Source organism: Anticarsia gemmatalis, chromosome 12 (genome assembly GCF_050436995.1).
Source record: "Anticarsia gemmatalis isolate Benzon Research Colony breed Stoneville strain chromosome 12, ilAntGemm2 primary, whole genome shotgun sequence".
NCBI classification, from domain to species: Eukaryota; Metazoa; Arthropoda; class Insecta; order Lepidoptera; family Erebidae; genus Anticarsia; species Anticarsia gemmatalis.
This window is the reverse complement of record NC_134756.1, coordinates 2,653,533-2,674,631: the sequence shown is the minus strand read 5'-3', so window position 1 is coordinate 2,674,631 and position 21,099 is coordinate 2,653,533. Positions and strand designations below refer to the sequence as shown.

Sequence of the window (21,099 nt, the reverse complement as noted above, 5' to 3'; positions counted from 1 at the left end):
ATGCTTGTATATTATTAGTTTGACTGGTTGACACGCGTAATTCCATCTAAGTTTAATATTTAATCCTAAAAAAGAAGGCTACGTCATACTCCTTCAACTATCTCCAAGTTACATGAAAATAGTTTCAGGGGACACGTCACGAAAGCGTTACAAAGACATAGACAGACTTCGCTTATAAAATACATATTAATATGGATTATTGAGTTGATTGAAAGATGTTCAATTAACTTGATTTAGATCATAAAAAGAACTTAATAATCTATTACTGCACTCTGTAACACTGTTAAACAGTCTGTTAGACCTATAGTCCACCACACTAAGGGACTTTACATTCCTTCAAGAGCTGTGTAAATCAATCTAATGCGTACATGTTTTTTTCGGAACGTTTTCCTTCGACGTTGTAGTAAGTGACTTATATTATATTCTAATACTCACTTAACTTATTTGTAACACCTTTAATATGATGGAGTCACTACTCCGATTAACTGAGTGTTGTTTTAGTAATCTGTGAATCACCCAAATTAATAGGCTTTGAAGAAAATAGTTATTTTTCCAAAGAATAAGTCTATGTACTTAATATTTTTCTACAAAACAATATCATTAACTAATTATTTTATCATTCCAAATCACCAATTCCAAAAACAAAATTAAAACAAAAGCCAGTCACAAACAAAACAAGTCGAACGAAATTCAAATAATCGCACGGATTATCTTCCATTAACGCTTCTAATTTCGATATTCGCTGATAACATATCTGGTTGCTGATAAAAAGGTATCAGTACATCCTACAAGCGCAAACGGATAGGTCTTGCTCTGTGATAAATACGTTCTTTTTAATATTATTTTTTTAGTGTTGTGTTTTGTTTGAAATGCATTCGAGTAAGTTGTTTTGTTTTTTGTGTTGTGTTTTGTTTTTATGAAGTTGTTTGAAATTGTTTTTGTTGGAAATTGTTTGTGCCAGGATTGTTTTTTATGGTGTTTGTAAAGGGAGTGATAAACTATATATTAATGTCTAAATACATATTAATAGAGTGCGTGTCGGTTTTATTGATACGTGTACAGGGTGATGTTAGTTGCACTTTTAGTGTCTGAGAGTCAAAATGTTCAATTTTTTTTATCAAACCTGTTATCTAGGAGCCCCAAAGATCTAAGATACATATGTTTTAGTTTATTCCGTTATAACATATTTTCGTAAAATATAAAGTGACAAATTATAATTCCTTAAGATACTTTGCACGTTTAATGGATATTCTAAGCTTATAATGTTTGCTTGAATATTAAAGGCGTTTTATCATATTTCCTAGGCATTACGATTGTAGATTGCGATGCATTTAAAAGTCACCATGACAATACAATAACGTATTGGTGTTTCTGAAGAAAAACTTTTTTTTATAAACGATGTGTTTATGTTTTGTTAGGGAAAAAATTCTACTACAGTGCTTTTTAAAGGTACTTAACGATACATCTTTAAAATGTAATTCTAGATAATTCACGATATGTATAGCTTAACATTTATTATGATACCTAGGTGTACAGCAATATATGAAAAATTTAGGTTGGTAACGGACAATGATCCCACGCACGGATTGAAGGCTGAAATTAGTCAATATTTATTCAGTAATTTCTGCGTGAAAGGGTAACAAATACATACATCGTCATCAACTTTCGCATTTAATATTAGTAATATAAGAATTGTCAAATTTGTTAATATCTACATTAGACGCCGGTTTTTTGGTCTCCACATACTCCTATGTGAAAACAGCGTGATTTTATTGCTGTTTGTATGTAGTGCCGGTTCGAGTCCAAATATTATCATTTCCGTACATTCTGATAGGAGGCGACTCACGCGATCACTCGTTATCGTCGCTCGCCGAATTTTAATGCCAGTATCAATCATGCTGATATAAATGTCAACATGTTATGTTTTAGTGAAGAGATTGTTATTACGTTGTTTGGTGAAATTTACTTTCTTCTGGGGCTTATCAGCTTTTCGCAGTTGGATTGCGTATAAGACCACAGCTCACTATATTTTTCTTCCCAGAAGAGGGACACGTTAATAGGTTGAGTTTATTTTTTATCCTGTACTAATAATATATATAATATATATAATAGTAAAAATGTTATTGTTAAAATTGTTATACAAGTTATATTTAATCGATTTTGATGAATTTATTGAAATGAAGCTTGGAAATTAATCAAGTAAAAATTAACCGATGTTTTTAGCGGGCGAAGGCGCGAGTAGATTTTTTTTTTAAGAAGTTAACTCCCGCTCTGAGAATTGCTCTTGTGTTGCGGGGACTTTTTACAAACATACAAACAACGGACACAAAGCATAACCAGACACGAACCAGACGAAACAATTATTTGTCGGTTGCACAAATAATTGCTCCGTGTGGGATTGAACCCACGACCTCCTGCCGCAGTTGTGTTGGCGTGGGGACTTAAACCACTGCACCACGGAGGCAGTGTTAATTTAATATCCAACTATTATTATTGCAGAACATTTCATATGTTTATTTGTACAATATCTAGATTAAACAGTAAACGTTGTAGGCTTAGTGCATATGATAACAGTGACTCACTATCAGAGACAACTATGACGTCAAACAAAAACAACTAAAGCTGATTGTGTTTAGAATTTGAAGCAATCGTGTCTGGATTGTACTGGAGTTAAAGCCTTTATTAAGAAGTCATGTGTTGTAGATAACTACCATGGTAATGTTTAAAGTGTAGATGTTTTATAAATCTGTTTGTCGCTAACACAGTGTGCGGGGGTCGTAGGTTCGATTATATTTAAAGTGAGCCAGCGTTGTAACGTTGTACTGTACTGTACTGTAGCGTTGTACTGCTGTCATAGGTTTGATTTCTACATAGAACAAGTATTTGGATGGTCCAAAAAACCACCTTTAAAACTAAAAATCATACGGAATACGTAGTCACAATTAACCATTTTGTGAACCGATTACTCCAAAGATTCAAACTCTTTCAGTATAGCATAGTAGTTGAGGTGTTAACCACAACTTGCAGCCGAAAGATCGTAGGTTCGATTACCACAGAAAACATAAATGCTATTCACAACTAGTGGTTTCGGGTCTGTCCGTAGTCTCCGTTGTTTGTATATTTGTAAAAGTCCACGCGTCACCAGAGCTATTCTTAGTTAGATAGTAAGACTAAAATGTAAAACTTCGACCCATACTACTAATTAATGATAAAATTTAAAATATTAAGCCTGACCTACAACCAAATAGACACTATACCAGTAATATTATTTCATTAGCGTAATTACTGTTTTATCATAAGCTTCATTTTATCATGAACAAATAGCAAGTCACAGTAGTCACGTAGTCTTAGATTAGAACAAATCTTTACATTATTTCAGAAAATACGAGTATCATGACAATACCCTGTTGAAGAAATTCCATAAAATTGTTTTAATGAATTAATTTAACTATAACTATCTAATAATCTTGCTTTAAAAATAATTCAAAATGATATTATACTACCAGTATTTACTAGACGGTAAAACAAAGCATTGACCATTTAGAATTTAAAAGAAATGCTATTTTGATTTTAAAGTGGACGATATTTACAATTTTTTGTAATTGGTCTGCATGTTTCTAAGGGTAACTTTTCTATTTCCAGAACCCCCAGAGTTCCCGTTCTCGATGGACAATATTCCAAGAGTGAAGCGCTTCGCGTGCCTCTCCCTCAAAAATGGCTGCATATTCCTGGCTTTACTTCTTATTGTAAGTTTATTTAAAGTCTTAGAAGGTTTTCTCACATTGGGCAGTAATAGCTCTAATGAGTATTATTTGCACTTAAAGAGGTATTAGCGACATTATGAAATTGGCCGCTTCACCCAAAGTCGACACGTGTTTCAGGACATTTGTAGCTTAAGCAGATACCTTAATATCTAATTTAAATAAAAAAAATCGTCAAAATCGGACTTATGGGTATAAGGATTTTATCACTAAAGGCAAAGACATTTTCTCTGAAAATCATGCTCAAAAGGGAATTTCCCTGACGTTTTTACCAACAGCTGCTTATCTGACGTCAACCTTCTCGGGAAAAGAGGAAATACTATAAACTCCTAGATAGCATTCAGCATTGTAGCCTAATATGTTCCTACTTCTCTTTCCAGTTATACTCCCTCGTGGCCATAGCACAAACGACAGCGATGTTGGCGCTAACTCCGTCCGGCTTGTTCCCCGAGTCAGACCAGGACATGGACGGTACATTGACCTCCGTGATGCTGATAGTCGTCGGCCTGATCCACTGCTTCACCATGTTTCTCACTACTATGATGCTTATTGGCGTTATAAGGGTAAGTGGACCTTGTTTTGAAGAGCTACTCTGAATGATTCAGGGGACTTAGTTTACCTGCCTTTCATGTTTTTTTTATATTATGGGCTATAAGTATAAAGTTTTATATTATGGGGTAAAAGTTTTCCGTGGCAAAAAATATTGTATGTGTAATTGAAGGCTATAAACTATATATGCGTACTAAATTTCATGAAAATTCGTTGCAAAGTTCTTGTTAGAAAAGTAGAGTACTTTCATACAAATTTTAAGAATATGAGTTCAGACAGAGCTAACACAAGTGAGTTTGCAAGCAGTTGCGTGTCCATAGATAAGTTGTCCTGAAAAATAAAAAAAATGGCGGATCTAAAAGGGCATGGGAAATCAGTGTCAAGAATGTAACTTAATTACTAACTTCATTTGGTTTCTATTGGTGGACGCATACAGTTATAAAAGCAAGTCTCACTTATTAAATTCCGGCTGAAGATTAAGTCGTATCAAAGGAATTAATTAATTAACTATGACACTATATTGACTTCTAACTAAACTATTATTACTTCTCGTATATTTCAGGATAAATGCTATCTAATGAAGCCGTGGATCGTGTGGACTTCGTGTCAGTTGCTGTTTGGTATCTTGCTGTTCATTTTTTGGACAACCAACGACCTGATCAACCATAACCAGACCTCTTTACTGGTATACATGGTCTACTTCATGGCTCTTAGTAAGTATGACTGTGTTAATCATTCAACTCTTTTTGTGGACTTCCTAGAACGTTTCAACGTAGGATTTTGTTGACTTTTGTCATAGCTTAGTGATGAATTGAAGCTAGTAGAGTAACTGGTTAATATATTTTGAAACGTAACTCGTACTTAGAAACAGCATTTAATGAATTATCTTTGTCAATTTCTGCTGATGACCAGTAATAAAAGCACGTTACTGTCCAGTATATAGCAGAAAAGGTTCTAATGCGGTCGAATTATTTCAAACGTCTCAGTGTTTTGAATCTTTTAATGGCAGCGAAAACATACTCAAAAAAGTGTGAATATTCTGAATACTTATACTCCCAGTATTGCGACCTTTTCCGAAGAAGTTCAAATTCTGAACAATCTAAGTATACAAATAACATAAAGCTGGAGATTTGGAAGGTTACAGGCTATATAACGTTAATCAAGACTAATGAGAGTTGAGATGGAAACTAAACCGTAAGTCCACCGTAGGTAGAGGAAATCGCGGCCGCAATTTTTTTAATAAAATGATTTTTTTTTGTTCCACAGCTCTCCGATTCTACATGCTAGTATTAGTCACAAGTCACTTCAAAGAGTTGGAAGAAGAAACAGTGAATGATCGTCTCAACCGCCTCATAAACGACGAACCACGATACAACGCACTCTAAAATAATGCGCATACGCAGGCTCTCTTCTGAGTTCGACTATCGCAGTATAATGTATCATAATAATCTTTAAATGGTTTTGATTATGTTTAATTAATCATAATGCTATATATGTTTATATTAGGTCGGGGAAAAAGTCTTTTCGCATTATAGTATGTATGAACTTGTAATAAAATCTTTTCTCTACACAAAAAAGCTCGATATTTGGGTACCTCACGAGCTCACTGAAGAAACCTAATGAACCGTGTACTCATTTGTGATTCGTGAAGCCAAGGAGATTTTATTACAAGTTCATACATACTATAATGCGAAAAGGCTTTTTCCCCGACCTAATATAAATATAATGCTAACTTACTCTCCCACGGCTTGCATCGCCTAAACATTGACAAAAATATATGAAAAGACATATTAGTTTCTTTCAAAAATGAGAAAGCCTTATAAAATTGCTTTTATTTAAGGTTGTGATACAAATGTACCTATCTGTAAATAATTTATAATAACGTATTACTATTTTATATCTGTAAATATTAGGTACTTTAATTATTAAGTTCTAAATAAAACAATTTTTTTAACTTTACTTTTCATTTTATTTGGCATAAAATTTAAAAAACCGAACTCAATCAATTAAAACTATAATATTTACAATATTTTAAATAACTATGTAGTAAATATACAATATATTGCGAAAATGTCACCTTAATAATATTTATTATTTAAATGCTGGATAACAATTTGATATTTATTCTTTTTTAGGGTTATAATATACATTTCGGATATGTATTCAAAATAACTGTTGTATATAAAAATAAGTAAACAATCCCATTAAAAGAATCAAAATAAAACCACTCCTGATTTCAAACTAAGCAGTGCTTGTACTATGGTAACCAAAGAATTTATAAACATACTTATATACTCTAAAACACAAAAATAAATTTACACCAAGTTTCAGTAAAAAATACTCGTGCTCATCACACAAATATTTGTTCTGGGTGGGATTCGAACCGAACACGGTCACAACGGTTACTGTGGTAAGTTGACTACGTTAACCACCGTGCCAACTGTGCAGTTAAAAACTACTGTTAAATTTTTTGCTAAATATTAGAAAAGAACTAGCAGCCCTTCGTCCCGGCCTGGCACGGGGGAACATTAATTTGCATCTTTTTTCATCTGAACGTGAGAACGTAGCATGGTTAATTTCTAAAATTGGTCCAGTTTTTTTTGAGCTTATTCTTTGCAAACATCCTGACATGCAAACCTTCTTATTTATAGTATTAGCATATATATCAACAATACATTTTTTTTAAATAAATAATTTGATATAAACATTGCTTAATACTGAACTATAAAACAAATCAATTCCAAATTTGTATTCAAAATACAAATTGTTTTTATCTCTTACGTATAATTCACATAACAGGTATACTTTTTATACAAATAACATTAACACTAACTTATTTTTCTATATTCTATACATATACTATCCAGTATACGTTCAGGTTGTATAGTATAATATATATTTTTATTTTAAAAGGACAAAAATATGTTTTATGATCAACAACATCTTTCATCGAAATTAATTTTTTTTATCTTTGTAGTATCTCATCTTTATAGTTATTTCAATTAAGGCACTTCATCAAAGAAAAATAAATAATCTGGAAGAAAAAAATTCATCGAAAGTATATTCTACAAAATAATACGAATTATTCTGAATACATAGTTTAGAGACCTTAGAAAGTTCACGACTATTTTGTTAATATGTTCAATACACAATTGGTTGGATGGTCAGCTCGCGGAATAATTCATATTGACAAATTATATAATTAAAGGCACGAAGCAGTTACTTATTGGTCAAAATTTACATTACATAGATCTGCAGCGGAATTCTCTACCACCGCTACTGTCCAGTATCGAGAGATTGACATTTAAAATGTACTGCTATAATAGTTCCTAGGACGCCCGCTAGAGGCGCTGATCTTCATACAATTTTTTTTACAGCAAGCTGGGCATCAATAGAGATAGAAAATTGCGCTGTTTCATTTATAATTAAACTATACAAAAATATACAATAGACGTAATTAAATTACAAATAGATAATCTAAGAAAACAGTAACTTATTAACTATAATTATTAGTAATTCAGGCGGGATCAGTCTCTCTGGAATACTTTACTGAGCCGTCCCTCTCCATTTTCACTATTGAGCTCCATATTAAGATCACCAGGTACACTTGAAGCACTGGAATTGTAAAAAAAAAATATGTTATAGTTAATGTAAGTTATAATTAATTATTTGGGATGATTTAGTTTGCGGACTATCTTAAAATTGTGGTAATTTGCATTTAATGTAAGATTGAACTCGATGAATTGAACCAAATGTATCGATTCTCGTATAAAATTAATAATAACTCCGTATGTCAATTGATAATAAACTACTGAACAAGTTTTATTTGATTTTCACATATAGAATGAGCAATTCCCGAGTAGGATTAAGTGGTATAATTTTTTGAGGTTTTATCCAAAATAACTTACTAACAAAGAGGATGCCTTAACTGTAACTATATAAAATAACAAGCGTCATAACGAACACTATGTTAAAAAAGCAAGTGAATGTTCGACTGAACACGTTGAAATGTTACACACACGTGTTCTCATGTGTACGCACCTTAAGAACAAACAAATTAAATAATAATGGACTCATTTGATTCTGTTTGTCATTCTATTTAAACCTTGGCCTTTGTGAAGTAACCTTGGCTTAACGTGGACATTTGCAGATTAATAGGCATTGTTGCATGACATTGCAGTTCCAAGAATCTGCATAATAGCTTGTTGAAAATAATGAACGATGTTTTAGTGAACGACAGATTGAAATATGTGAAGGAGACGGCGCAAACTCTGGGCCAAAATGTGAAAAAAAAATAGAATGCTTGAAAAGTGCAACATTCCTTTCTCAAATCAACGAAATTAAGATCAATGTGTAAACAGTAAGATTATTTTCATAATTCTCTGAGCTTTAATCGCACATGTTTAAACTATCTGTCCCCTTATATAGATTAAAATGGTATATTTTAAGAAATCTTTGAGGAAATGTGATTGTTCTAATGACTTTTCCTTTTATATAGACACTACACTTTTTGATTAATCATAAAATCTGTTCCTGGAACATGGGAGGAGTCAGATCTTATAGTAATGCGTCATGCTGGCCAATCGCGGTTTGGGGAATCCTGGATGAATAATATAAATACTATTTATATCTTGTTTATTAGCACCTTAATATATTGATTTAATTTATGTTATGACCAAAGTGTGTTCGGCAGTGTTGGTAGGTAGCAGCTACTTACATCATCAATGTTTTATACCAGCATAAATATTGTTAAAATCGTTTGGCGATTAAAAAGAGTGGCCAGGAGTTTCTTGCCAGCTCTTCTCATTGGCCCTACCTTCCGAACTGGCGGTAAATTCACTCTCTGTATCATTGACTATCATAAGTGTCAGCACTTGACCTAAATGAATAAATGATTTGATTTTGATTTTAAATGAAGCTAATAGAATAATCAATTTATATAAACTTACTTAATTGGAATAAAATGAGGAACAGCTCGCTGGCGGTCTCCTTCGTGAGGAAAGCTAAGCTGTAGACGAACCCGAAGATGGAATACACGATCTCGAAGTACAAATACACCTTCATTAGAAGCACGTGTTTCTGAAAAGAGAGATAAAACAGATATAAATATAGCAAGAAATTAAATTCTTTTCTTGTAAGGCTTGTTTTGTTTCCAGTGCGATAAATAACTTTAAGTCAACTAACTCGGATGGCAGGTATAGTTGTCTGGGCAATGACGGCATAATTATATTTCGTTAGCTTTTAACGCTGAAAGTAAAAACTATAAACGTATAGCTTGATGATACATCTCACTAAAATACATTTGACTATTTGTATTGGGAATTGTGGTACAAAAAAAGAGAAGTTTATGCTAAGTAGTGTGTAGAATTCGGCTCCTAATGTTTCTTTGTAAGTCTAATCATCTAAAAGTAAATCCGAGGGTTAATATTTGTCTGCCTCCGTGGCGCAGTGGCTAGGGTCGCCACGCTGCTACAATTGCGTCAGGAAGTCGTGGGTTCGATTCCCACACGGAACAAATATTTGTGCGATCCATAAATAATTGTTTCGGCTCTGGTTGTATTTTGTGTCTGTTGTTTGTATGTTTGTAAAAAGTCCCCGCGGCACAAGAGCAATTCTTAGTGCGAGAGTAAGAGAAAAAAAAATACTCACTCTATGTAACGCCACGATGAAAGCAACAGTCATAATAACTTCGATAAGTAAAGCGACAACATCAGCTATTAACCTCGCGTACTCTGACGCTAACGCCGCCTGGTCCGATTCTGATGAGTTTCTGATGTACGATATGTAGAGGGAGAGGAAACTCGTCACTATTACTGTCAGGATCTGGAAGTTAGAAAGAGAAAGGATTATAGTAGATGTCTCCCTTAATCATAGTATATTTATGTGACTCAGAGGCCGAAGCATTATAAACATGATATTTCTAATTTTTGTAGGTACTAAAACTAAACTGCCAAAATTATTGCAACAATTCCTAATTGCAGAAATATCCTTGTCAGTGCAGTAGGCTCATTGCCTTTAGCCTCATAACTTTTAGAACGATCAGTGATCGCAGGCAACGCTGAACTCAGTCGAAACTGTTTAGACTATTCGAATGCCTTCGAGTTAGTATAACATAAATGCTTTTGTATACGTTATCTTACTTAAATTAAACTAGAATAATATACTATGATGTTTTTGTACATCTACAAATTAGTAATATAAGCATTTAATTGTGTTTATAACAACAGACATAAAATTATTTATCTATAGGGGAAAACATACTGCTCAGAGACTTAAGATAGAAAATTGGAAAACCCAACATTCACTAATCAAGCGTAAACAAGGAAGATGTGTGAGTCAAAAATCATATTATTATTATATCCTTGACCATGAAACGGTGACTGCCAAACTAGATATTTTTTATTGAAAAATTGCACAACGTGTGTTAAAAGATTCATCATCCGTGACACGGAAGTTTTATCAAGGCTTAAAAAACATTGTCCGACTTAAATGTGAATTAGATAAAAAACCTTGAATTACTTCAATAGAAATTATTAAAATTGCATGTGAATATGATAATTTTGAATGAAAATTGTCTCACACTTCCGCAGAATTTCCTCAATCGAGGCTAAATCTCGTGTTTAGTCAACAATGTAGCGTCCCGCAAGGTTGCGCTTTGGGGCCAATGTTGGAAAATATGATTTCAGGTCATTGTTTGCAAACATCCTCTAAACAATACTGAGTTTAAGATAACAGACGAAAACTTTGGATCCAATGTTTGTAATTCGATTTACAAACAAGATATGACCTAAGTAAGTTCAAACTTTGTCTTGCTTGCTGACTAAGCGATAACAACGGATGTGAAATATAAGACGCTATGAATACATTAAAAGTAATTACCAGGTTTATGTAGGCGAAGGCGATAAGGCCTTTCCGTAGAGGAAAGCAGAAGCAGCATCTTGTCAGTAGGGGAATTTCCACTGACTCCTTTATTTTGTGTCTGGAAAAAAAGACCATTAACTATTAGGTTATATATGATTTTGAATTTGTCTCTTTTGATCGAAAGAGACTTGAATATAGCTGTAAAATGAACTAAGTTAAATACATATATAATAAGCTTTGCTTTTGGAACCCCGTGTAGAATTAGGAGAAATAGAATATTTGTATCTTACTACACTGATCCTATGTTGGTCTGTCCGGCAAAAATTCAGCCGTGCCAACCGACCACTTCAGCTACTAATCAGACGAATACTTCATGCGACATAAATATTGTAACTTCAGCAATGAAGGAATGTGTCCCAAATAGTTGCAATAAAAGTTCACTGTCAATAACTGCATAATATATGTCTTAGTATACATAAATGTTTGAAGTATCGTAGTACAAAGGTTGGATGCATAGGATGTGATATCGTATCGGAATACATCCGGACATTTATGTTCTCTGTTAGTCTTATCTTTTTGTTAGATGATAACGCTTATTGCTGTCTAATTGTTATTTAGTTATACAGTTCATTCATTTCACTATGACCATCGACGCTGTCTCCTCGGGTCATTGTTAGTCTTGCGCCACACCTGCGCAACGGTCAACATGCTTGCTGTGTTTTTAAGTCATCATTGACACATTTGCCGTAATAATGTTGCTTTCATTGTAGTGTCGAACCGGTGTGGTGCTACACTTAGTGTTACATAGCCTGCATAAATTTTATCGAGCAAATCATTCATAAAATGGCTAATGAACTAGAAATTCATCCTAATTTAAAGAATAGTTTTCATAACCCTTTCTTTTTGTTTATAAAAAATCCAGCATATTGTACCATTCCTGGTTCCAGTTCTCCTGTTAGATACATTTTATTGTTAATGTATATAATAAATATAATTAAAGCTTACATTTCATAATATTTGCTGTTGATTAAATTAATTCCACTTATGTAGGACAATTACACGAGCTGGGAGGATGCAAGACTGGTTCTAACGAGGCTGACCTTGAGTTACGTACATTAATAACAATGTACTGTGAAGAATAAATGAATTAATCATACATACTGGTTTTATAAAAACTAACAATATGAAGTATTTTATTTATATCAGTGTTTTTCCTCAAAGATTGATAGCGATATTGTACACTTGCATTCGGACGTAAAAATGATCGGCAATGTTTCCAAATCAATCAACTTGTCTATGCAGCTTTTGTCTTTGGGCTGTGTAGTTTTCGCTTAGTTGTCTGAACAAAATTTGTTTTCGATAGCTGTTTATGGTACCTAGTACCTATAGTAAGTATGGTAAAAATCTTGAGTTTTCTTCTTTTCTCGTTTTTTTTTCGTTTAACAATACTGGTCTTTATATCCAAAGGTCAATTAAATTACCGAATTGACACCACTAGTCAATGGTTTTTGTCTATTTAAAAGGTCTCCTCCCGAACGAGGGAGGGGTTAGGCCTTGAGTCCACCACGCTGGCAAAGGGTGCAGGTTGGGGACAAAACATGCCCTCAATAAATGTCTTAAACAAATTTTAGACCTTAAGACCCCAATAAAAATATATAGGTAACTAGCTGACCCGCGCAACTTCGCTTGCGTCACCTAAGAGAATGGTTCAAAATGTTCCCGTTTTTGTAACATTTTTTTCTGGTACTCTGCTCCTTTTAGTCGTAGCGTGATGAAATATAGCCTATAGCCTTCCTCGATAAATGGGCTACCTAACACTGAAAGAATTTTTCAAATCGGACCAGTAGTTCCTGAGATTAGCGCGTTCAAACAAACAAACAATCAAACAAACTCTTCAGCTTTATTATATTAGTATAGATATGTGAGGAGTATATTATGAAAGTCTAAATTACACGACATGTCATAACCACTGCTTACGTACATTTAGTAATGTCAAAGCAAACATGTAATTAGGCCGCGACAGATGACAAAACTAGATGTCACCGCTAAGTAATATTTGATGTGCTTGTGACGTCACTGACTAAATTATTGTCTAGTCTTTCATAAACTGTACCGCGATTCTGTACAGTCGGTACTATCGAGTATCGAAATTTTGACATTTAGAATGTACTGCCAAAATATTTCCTACGACACCCGTCAGAGGCGCTGATCAGATTTTCATGCAAAATTTTTCGATGACAGGTCGGTTGTCGGTAGTCGATAGTAATACAGAATTGAGCTAAGGTCTCTTCTACTATAGACTAAGGACAACCGGCTAGCTATCGAGAAATTTTGATCAGATTAGCGCCTCTAACGGGCTACGTAGGAACTGTTTTGGCAGTACATTTTAAATGCCAAACTCTGGATAGTCAAGGCTTAACAGAGGTTAATCCTCATTATGGGAGAAGACCCTTATACAACGATGAGATAGTAATGGGTTTAACTTTTTTCTTCGATCAGTTTACGCCAAAAATTAGCCCATAGCCGCCTTCACCGGTCGGTAAACGATCTGTGGGTTAAGCAACCCTTGGCGCGGCCATTCCATAGATGGGTGACCGCATAGTGGTATTTGAGCTGGGCGTCTCTGTGCTTCGGAGGGCACGTAAAAAGTCGGTCCCAGCTGTTGTCTACTTAGATAACAGTCGTTAAGCTATGTCAAGGGCCTTTCGGGCGGCTTCAGCAACTTTGATACTAGGTTGACCACTAACCATACGACAAACAAAACAAACAAACAAACGTCAAAAATAAGTAAGTATGTAATAACAATCTTCAATATGATTACATAGTAGTCAACTGATAATTGTGTTCAGAACTGGGACGACTACAAACAAGTGCCATCACGCTACAACGATTATTGTACAGGCAGATTTCGTGATTGTATGCTTTGTTTCCGTGTCTCGAGATAAATAAGTAAATACCGCGGTGGTGAACGAGTAAGCATCTATTTTTATTATGTACAAGTTTATCCCGTGATTTCAAAATATCTCTCGGGGAAATGTATTTTATGAATTAATCCTACAGTAAAATTTTATTAAAATCGTGGAGTAGAGTTGAAGAACATCCAAACTTTTGTATATTCTTTATGCTATGTAAGTTAAGGAATAGAGAGTGTTCCTGTGTATTTTGCACACACTTGGACACTATAAAACAAAGTCCTACACAGATGGCCAGTTTCAATTAAACTGACCGCCGACTATCATTTTATTGAGTACCTAGAAAAAATATAAAAATGATATTTATTACGCATTGTGGTAAGTATAGGATATAAAAGTTCGAAAGAGTTCTTCAGATAAAAAATTCTAAAACATCCGTTTCGCGTTACCAACATTTATTGCTCAGAGTAAAACAATAAAAAAAAGATGAACAGACGTACGTTAACTTATATCACCTGCTAATTCCCAGGACAGTATTACATCTGTATTCCTAACTACTGATTAAAAACCTCACGTTTGAATGCAGCAATTTGCGCTAGAACGTGACAGTTAATGTTATATATCTATCTCTGTCACTCTGATCACTGAGTGACATCGACGTAATCGAGGTATCATCACGTAATGTGTTAAACATTTGAGTTGGAGACGTTTAAAACATGAGAAATAGCGGGTTAGAGATTATTAAAACCAGTACCGCGATGCTGTACAGTCGGTACTGTCGAGTATCGAAAATTTGACATTTAGAATGTACTGCCAAAATAATTCCTATGACGCCCGTCAGAGGCGCTGATCAGATTATCATACGAAATTTTTCGATGCCAGGTCGGTTGTCGGAAGTCGATTGTAGTAGAGAATCGAGCTACAGCCTGACAGCCAAAAATACGTCTTGTCACATGAGTTAGTAAAAGAAAGAGATGCCTTACGGATGCTCGATATATACCAGGATGGATTTATTATCGTAGAAACCTGGATGACAAGAGGTAGGGATGTGAATCGCTATGTGGAAAAATGCGTGATTTTATATACGTATGAAAGTCTACCAATAAATATTTACAATTCAAAAATACTAAGAAGAAAATACATTCTACTGAAAGTTCCGACTGTCATTGCTATACCAGCTTCTGCCAACAACTTTGTTCACGTAGAAAGATTTCCCGGGGTGAAAATAATGTTTCTTGGACAAAGACATTGGGAAATACTACGGAATTTACACGACTACCAAGAAAATACCGAATTGGTTTGATGTCAGTTTACAGTATTTAAAACACTAAAACTAATGCGTTTGTAAACATACTAAAAGATTAACAAGAATATAAGAGGCAGTGTTGCAAGATGTTTGTTCCAATGTCACGATTTCCAGCTTAAAATTCAATGTCTCTTACGGCACTCTCAGGAGGTTTCAGATATCTTCTTGGTAGAAGCCACTGGGCAGTTGCTAGCCCAGTGACCACTAAACGTGAAAGAAGAACTTTGGCCACAAAAACGTTGCCTACCTCTAATAGTTTTGTATTTTTGTAACGTAAGTATAAGTACGTAAACGTGACGTGTCGCAAATTTTTCAAAAATCCCGATTGCAATTGCTCCAAAATGAAATTTGGCACTGGTACAAACTAGCAAACACTCGGAACATTAAAACTCTCCCCACCACTCATTCAATAATAAACTCTCTCAAGGAGAAACGTAAAATGTGTTATTTATTTACGTTTTTTACAAAGTCAATGTAAAAAACGATGAATGACCTGTATCGTCACAAGTTTTAAACGTCGTAAGAACCACACACAAAATGTGTCAACGGGTTTGAATGTTTGCCAAATGGAACTGGATTACGTTAATTATGTCAATAAAAAAGTTGCGTCATTGCAGTGTTGTTGTCTTCCAGACTGTTTTTACTACTTGAAACTACTACTCATTTAAAACTATGTGAACTAGTGGCTACTCTCGAGCCGTTTCAAACGTGCGAACTAAGTCATGTCATTTTATCGGAGTCTCTCGCTCGCACTTACACATTGTCACATTCCTTTTTATTCTTTTGATTATGACGTAGTTCGCACGTTTGTAACGGTCTGATTTAAATTACTTTATATAGGATAACTGCAATATGGATTATTTAAATTTGACGCCTCTTTCCTTTTCATTGACTGCTTCTATAGGCGGAGCGATAGTGTATACGCCTGCTGATCACGAGGTCCCGGGATCAATTCCCGCTGCTAACGATGGCTTTTCTGATACAGCTACTTTTGGGCCTATCTAATTTATTTTTCAATATTACCGATAGTAGATCAAAATCCGGTAAGGTGTCCGGTATATAGATTTGTTTGCTATATTATGCGGGACTAACTTTATAAACGGGGAAACCTCTACCTGCACCTTCGGGTGTGATAGGCGTGATGTTATTAATGTTACTAAATAGTACTAAACTTAGACTCGTCGTATCAGTAAATCAGTCATATGGCATGGATTAGTGGACAAAATTGTTTGTTCAAATTATTTCAGTATGACATAGTAATACAATAGCTACCCTCAATGACACAGACTGTTGCCAATGTTTTGTATTCAGAATTATATAATTAGCACTACAACGACCTTGTATAAAACTATCACAACAGTGCATGTGAATTGAGCAGAGACAATATTTTTGACTGCCTCTGTGGCGCGGTCGGTAGTGTATGCGACTGCCACACAGAGGTCTCAGGTTAAAATCTCAAGACGGGCCAAAAATGTATTCTTAAGATCTTTAGTCGATAAATGATTTGTGTTGTGAATTGCTTAGTGTTAGGAAGTTGAGGGTGTAGACCTCCGTGCTTCGGAGAGCATGTAAAGCCGTCGGTCTTTTACTGGTTCGGTATCGGTTATCCGTCCCATCGGGCTTTGGAAGTGAGGGAATGGGGAGTGCACTTGTGTATTGTACACATACTTGGACACTATAAACAAGGTCCTACACAGTAGGCTACTCAATAAAACTGGCCGCCGAAGCCGGATACTGGCTATAGTACTGACATCGAAAATTTGTTCACTGGAAAGTAAGCTAGGGGCACTATATAACTTCTCTCAATGATACGATTCTCGATAGCTACTTGACAAAGTTGAAAAATAGTTGCTTAACTTAAGATGGAAAGATTCTCTCAAGCCCTAACCCTTGACTGAGATAGCAGAGTATTTTTATTAAAGCCACAACAAAAGTTCATACCTTGTACCACAGAATTACAACATAATTTTTCTCCGTCGCTCCCACAATCCTCATTACCTGGCTTATATAATTGCGTTGCGTTTCATGGTACGTAGTTACGTATAATAATCGCCAGCCATTAACGTCTCTATTTTGAAGGCAATAATGCCCATAATTGAAGGAAATGGAGACAGTTTAGCGAATCGTATTATTTTTGCAATATTTTTTTGAATGGAATGGATAATATAAAAAAATAAGTTTCGTGAGATGACCTTTGTTTTCATCATCATCGTCATTTATCGATGATTAATCTTGCATTAGTGCTATTTCGTTAAATGAAGGACTTTTTTTAGGAGCATATTTTTTATGGATCTTTGGTTATAAGTTATGTAAATTGACTTAAATCCATATTATAAATTATCTTGTATACAAGGCTCTATACTAAATATGTTGCTTGTTTATTCAATTCTTCCTTCAATCACATTGTAAAGGTAGACGGACAGACTATAATTATGTGTATCTCTACATATAATTTGAGAACAACTTGATAGTCATCCAATTACTAACCTTATCACGAAACACAAAAGAATAGTCAACTCATATCTACAGAACATAGTACCTAGTAGGTACAGTCACCTTCAATAATATGTATACACAGCGATATTTTGAATCGTTCTCTTTTACAATAATTACTTATGTACTATTTTACTACACACTACACGGCTTTGGTGTCCTCTCAAACAAAGGACACATACATAACGATTATAGCTGAAGACTCAGACAGTCAAAAAATTTTTGGCTGAATCAATTTAATTATCGCTATTGGTAGAAACAATATGCAATTCTATGATCTATCTATCGCATGGTTAGTGGTCAACCCAGTGTCAAAGATGTTCAAGCCACCCGAAATGCCTTTGACATGGCTTAACAACTGTTATCTTAATTAACGACAACCGTACCGACTTTTTACGTGCCCTCCGAAGCACGGAGACGCTTAGTTCAAATACCACTATACGGTCACCCATCTATGGAAAGACCGCGCCAACGGTTGCTTAACCCACAGATTGTTTACCGACCGGTGAACACAACTGACTATGAGCGCCTCACAGTAGACTAGACAGTAAATTACTTTGAAGTTCATATAAAGAAGTAACTTTTCTACATTCATTGATAAGAAAATTAAACTTGGCAGTGTATAGATATTTTTGACGTTGATTGTATACCTACATAATAATCAGTTACTAGACTGATATTAAGTATAAGAACGTGATCACTCCGGTCTCGTTTGAGGGGCGGTAATAGTCGTGATGTTTTATTAATCGTGACAGTCTATAGTCCAAGTCAAACTAGAAAAAAACAAATAATTCTTATAGTCCGACAACTTAGTAAGAAGCCTTGTATGCAAGGTTCGCATCTGGTAGGTATCCTAAATTTAAAAAAATAGAATATCATAGACCTGCAGGTTAATAAAGCAGACGATGGTCTTCTTGATGAAGCTACTTTATTTTAAAAATACTCGTTACTATTAAATATATTCTATAAACTGTACATGCTAACATACCAAGGCTCTCTAATAAGTTCTCGGACTATAGGAATTATATGTATTTCCAGTTTAACCTTGAGATCTTAAGCTTTGATTACTAGATAAGACCAAGTAGTATTATGTATCCTTTGAAGTGTTTTAGTAATGCTTGAAACTAGTCAACGTTTTTTGTTTAGTGTAATGGATATTAGACCCCCAATATTGTCAAAGACCTTTGAAAATGACACCTGGACCCGCAATTAAACGTGCCATTGAACGGAAAAATTGTATATGTATAAGGTGGTCACCCATCCACGGAGAAACCTCGGCAAGCGTAGCTTAACCTCAGAGATAGATCCACGCGTCTGTTAAGCCACGAGGCTCAGAGAACTACATATTGAAACATTACACACACGTATTGTGCTCATGTATGCCAAAACGTGATCATCACAATAACAGTTAATTAACGACTGAAGGCCGACGATTACACGTAATTCAACGTACATGAACAATTGCCGACAAATTGTCTGTTTACCAGTTTACAGAGTCTCAATGAGTTTGTTTGTTGAAAGGTTTACGCGAAATTTGTGGCTTTCGAGCTTGTGGTTAAGTAGGTTTCAGGTTAAGCTACGCTTGCCGAGGTTGTTTTGTGGATGGGTGACCGTTTTACACACAACGTTCCTCCGTGTTTCGCTTTAACATGACATTTTTTACTCTTATATCTTAGACCTGAAAAATTCAGAATGAAATCTTTTTTCAGTGTTTTCCTGCGATAAGAGAGCGGTTTTCAGAATTAGAAAAGCGCATTATGAAATCGCTTTTTTGTTATTCTAGAACACATGTACCAGACGTGAACTTTGGAATAGGTAACGTAGAGAATATCCCAAAAAAAAATATTTAGTGTTATTGTCTATGCCAGGAATCAAATTAAGGAATCGATAGACGTATATGTAGACAAGAAAAACAACATATTTTTTATTTACGGGAAGGATTATATCTGACGGAACATACGACGCGTTTTATCGTTCGCGCAACGCCAGAACAGACAAACGTTCAACCGATGATGCGTCGGTACGAAGCCCATACAAATTAAGTTACGCCCGACGCATCTTCCGTCAGATATGAACGTTCCCTAAAACGTATTAAGTAGTAAGTTTCTCCGGAATAAAAATAAATTTAAAAATTATATTTTTTTTAGTAAAGTTGGCAACTATTATATTAAGTTACATCACCGTCTATCAGCTTAGCACGTGACATGACGTGACAAATGATTTCCCTATCGCGTTCACTTTCACGTATACATATGCACATAAATTATAAACGTATTATAAAAAACATAATGCGATTGTTGTAGTCATAGCCATTGCTAGCTGTGCTCACCGATCGGTAAACGATCTTTGGGTTAAGCAAACTTTGGTGCGGTCGTTCCATAGATTGGTAACCGCATAGTGGTATTTGAATTGGGTGTCGCCGTGCTTCGTAGGGTACGTAAAAAGTCGGGTCAATTAAGATAACAGTCGCTAAGCCACGTCAAAGGCCTTCACGCGGCTTGAAAATCTTTGACACTAAGTTGAGCATACGATAAGAGAGAGAGAGTCACATTTTTTACTCTGAAGCACATTGGTAACCTACCAATACGATTATTGTAGAGATCTCGAGTACGAAACTCACTAGTGGTATTTTCTAAACATGGTACTATCGAGAAAAGAGCGTTTAAAACTAATTGAAAAAGTAGTTCTAGCGGACTCCGTAGGAACTATTTTGGCAGTACATTTACAATGTCAAACTCTCGATACTCGACATTTCCGACCACAAAAAATCGCGCTACTGAGCGTCTATGTACGGTTGAAGAAGGCTAATTGAGAAATGGGAAATCAAAGTAGATTTATGATACAAGTAATATTAATTTTTACAATTCATAATTGCAACGAGTGCGGTAATCGAACGATTAGCAATAATAACCAAGTTATTGAGTAAGAAAAACGTAAGCAAATATAATTATTTCGATACAGCTGACGTATAATTACGAACCAATAAAGATTATTATGCAAATTTAACTAATTGCATAATATTTTATGCTTTGTCAACGTAATTTGAATGCTGATAAGTAAGTGTAATTAGAATTGAATAAATTAGCGCTACTGTAGCGCAATTCTCTGCAACTAGTACTGAGTTTGACATTTTAAATATACACACATCAACACCGTCTAGGGATATTTTGTATAAAGTTCTTCAACTCAAAAAATACTGGCCAGTTTAAAAATCTTT

At 34.8% G+C, this 21,099-nt stretch overlaps 2 protein-coding genes across 3 annotated transcripts in view; one reads left to right on the top strand and one right to left on the bottom strand.

Moving 5' to 3' along the window:
- The first annotated feature begins 259 nt into the window (after nt 1-259).
- Nucleotides 260-6,174, top strand: LOC142977180 (uncharacterized). 2 transcript variants are annotated; one of them, XM_076120922.1, is made up of 5 exons: nt 260-403; nt 3,643-3,746; nt 4,142-4,324; nt 4,873-5,023; nt 5,577-6,174. In XM_076120922.1, the coding sequence occupies exons 1-5, from the start codon at nt 361-363 to the stop codon at nt 5,693-5,695; spliced, it is 600 nt and encodes a 199-aa protein (XP_075977037.1). In that variant the 5' UTR covers nt 260-360; the 3' UTR covers nt 5,696-6,174. The 2 variants fall into 2 exon arrangements, with proteins under 2 accessions (XP_075977037.1, XP_075977038.1); XM_076120923.1 differs by lacking the exon at nt 260-403 and adding an exon at nt 785-879.
- Nucleotides 6,175-6,255: 81 nt separating this feature from the next.
- LOC142977182 (uncharacterized) overlaps nt 6,256-21,099 on the bottom strand; it is a 35,113-nt gene continuing 20,269 nt past the window's right edge. The window contains exons 2-5 of the mRNA XM_076120924.1: nt 11,190-11,289; nt 9,960-10,133; nt 9,260-9,389; nt 6,256-7,925 (exon numbers count right to left, since the gene is read on the bottom strand). Coding sequence (XP_075977039.1) covers nt 7,828-7,925; nt 9,260-9,389; nt 9,960-10,133; nt 11,190-11,289 — 502 coding nt within the window. The 3' untranslated portion in view covers nt 6,256-7,827. The remainder of the gene's footprint in view (nt 7,926-9,259; nt 9,390-9,959; nt 10,134-11,189; nt 11,290-21,099) is intronic.

Bases quoted from the DNA above. Each gene is read 5' to 3' on its own strand.
- LOC142977180 (XM_076120922.1), top strand. From the start codon at position 361: ATGCGTACATGTTTTTTTCGGAACGTTTTCCTTCGACGTTGTA. The intron at 3,747-4,141 runs GTAAGTTTATTT...TTCTCTTTCCAG, and splicing joins TCCTGGCTTTACTTCTTATT to TTATACTCCCTCGTGGCCAT. The intron at 4,325-4,872 runs GTAAGTGGACCT...CGTATATTTCAG, and splicing joins TGCTTATTGGCGTTATAAGG to GATAAATGCTATCTAATGAA.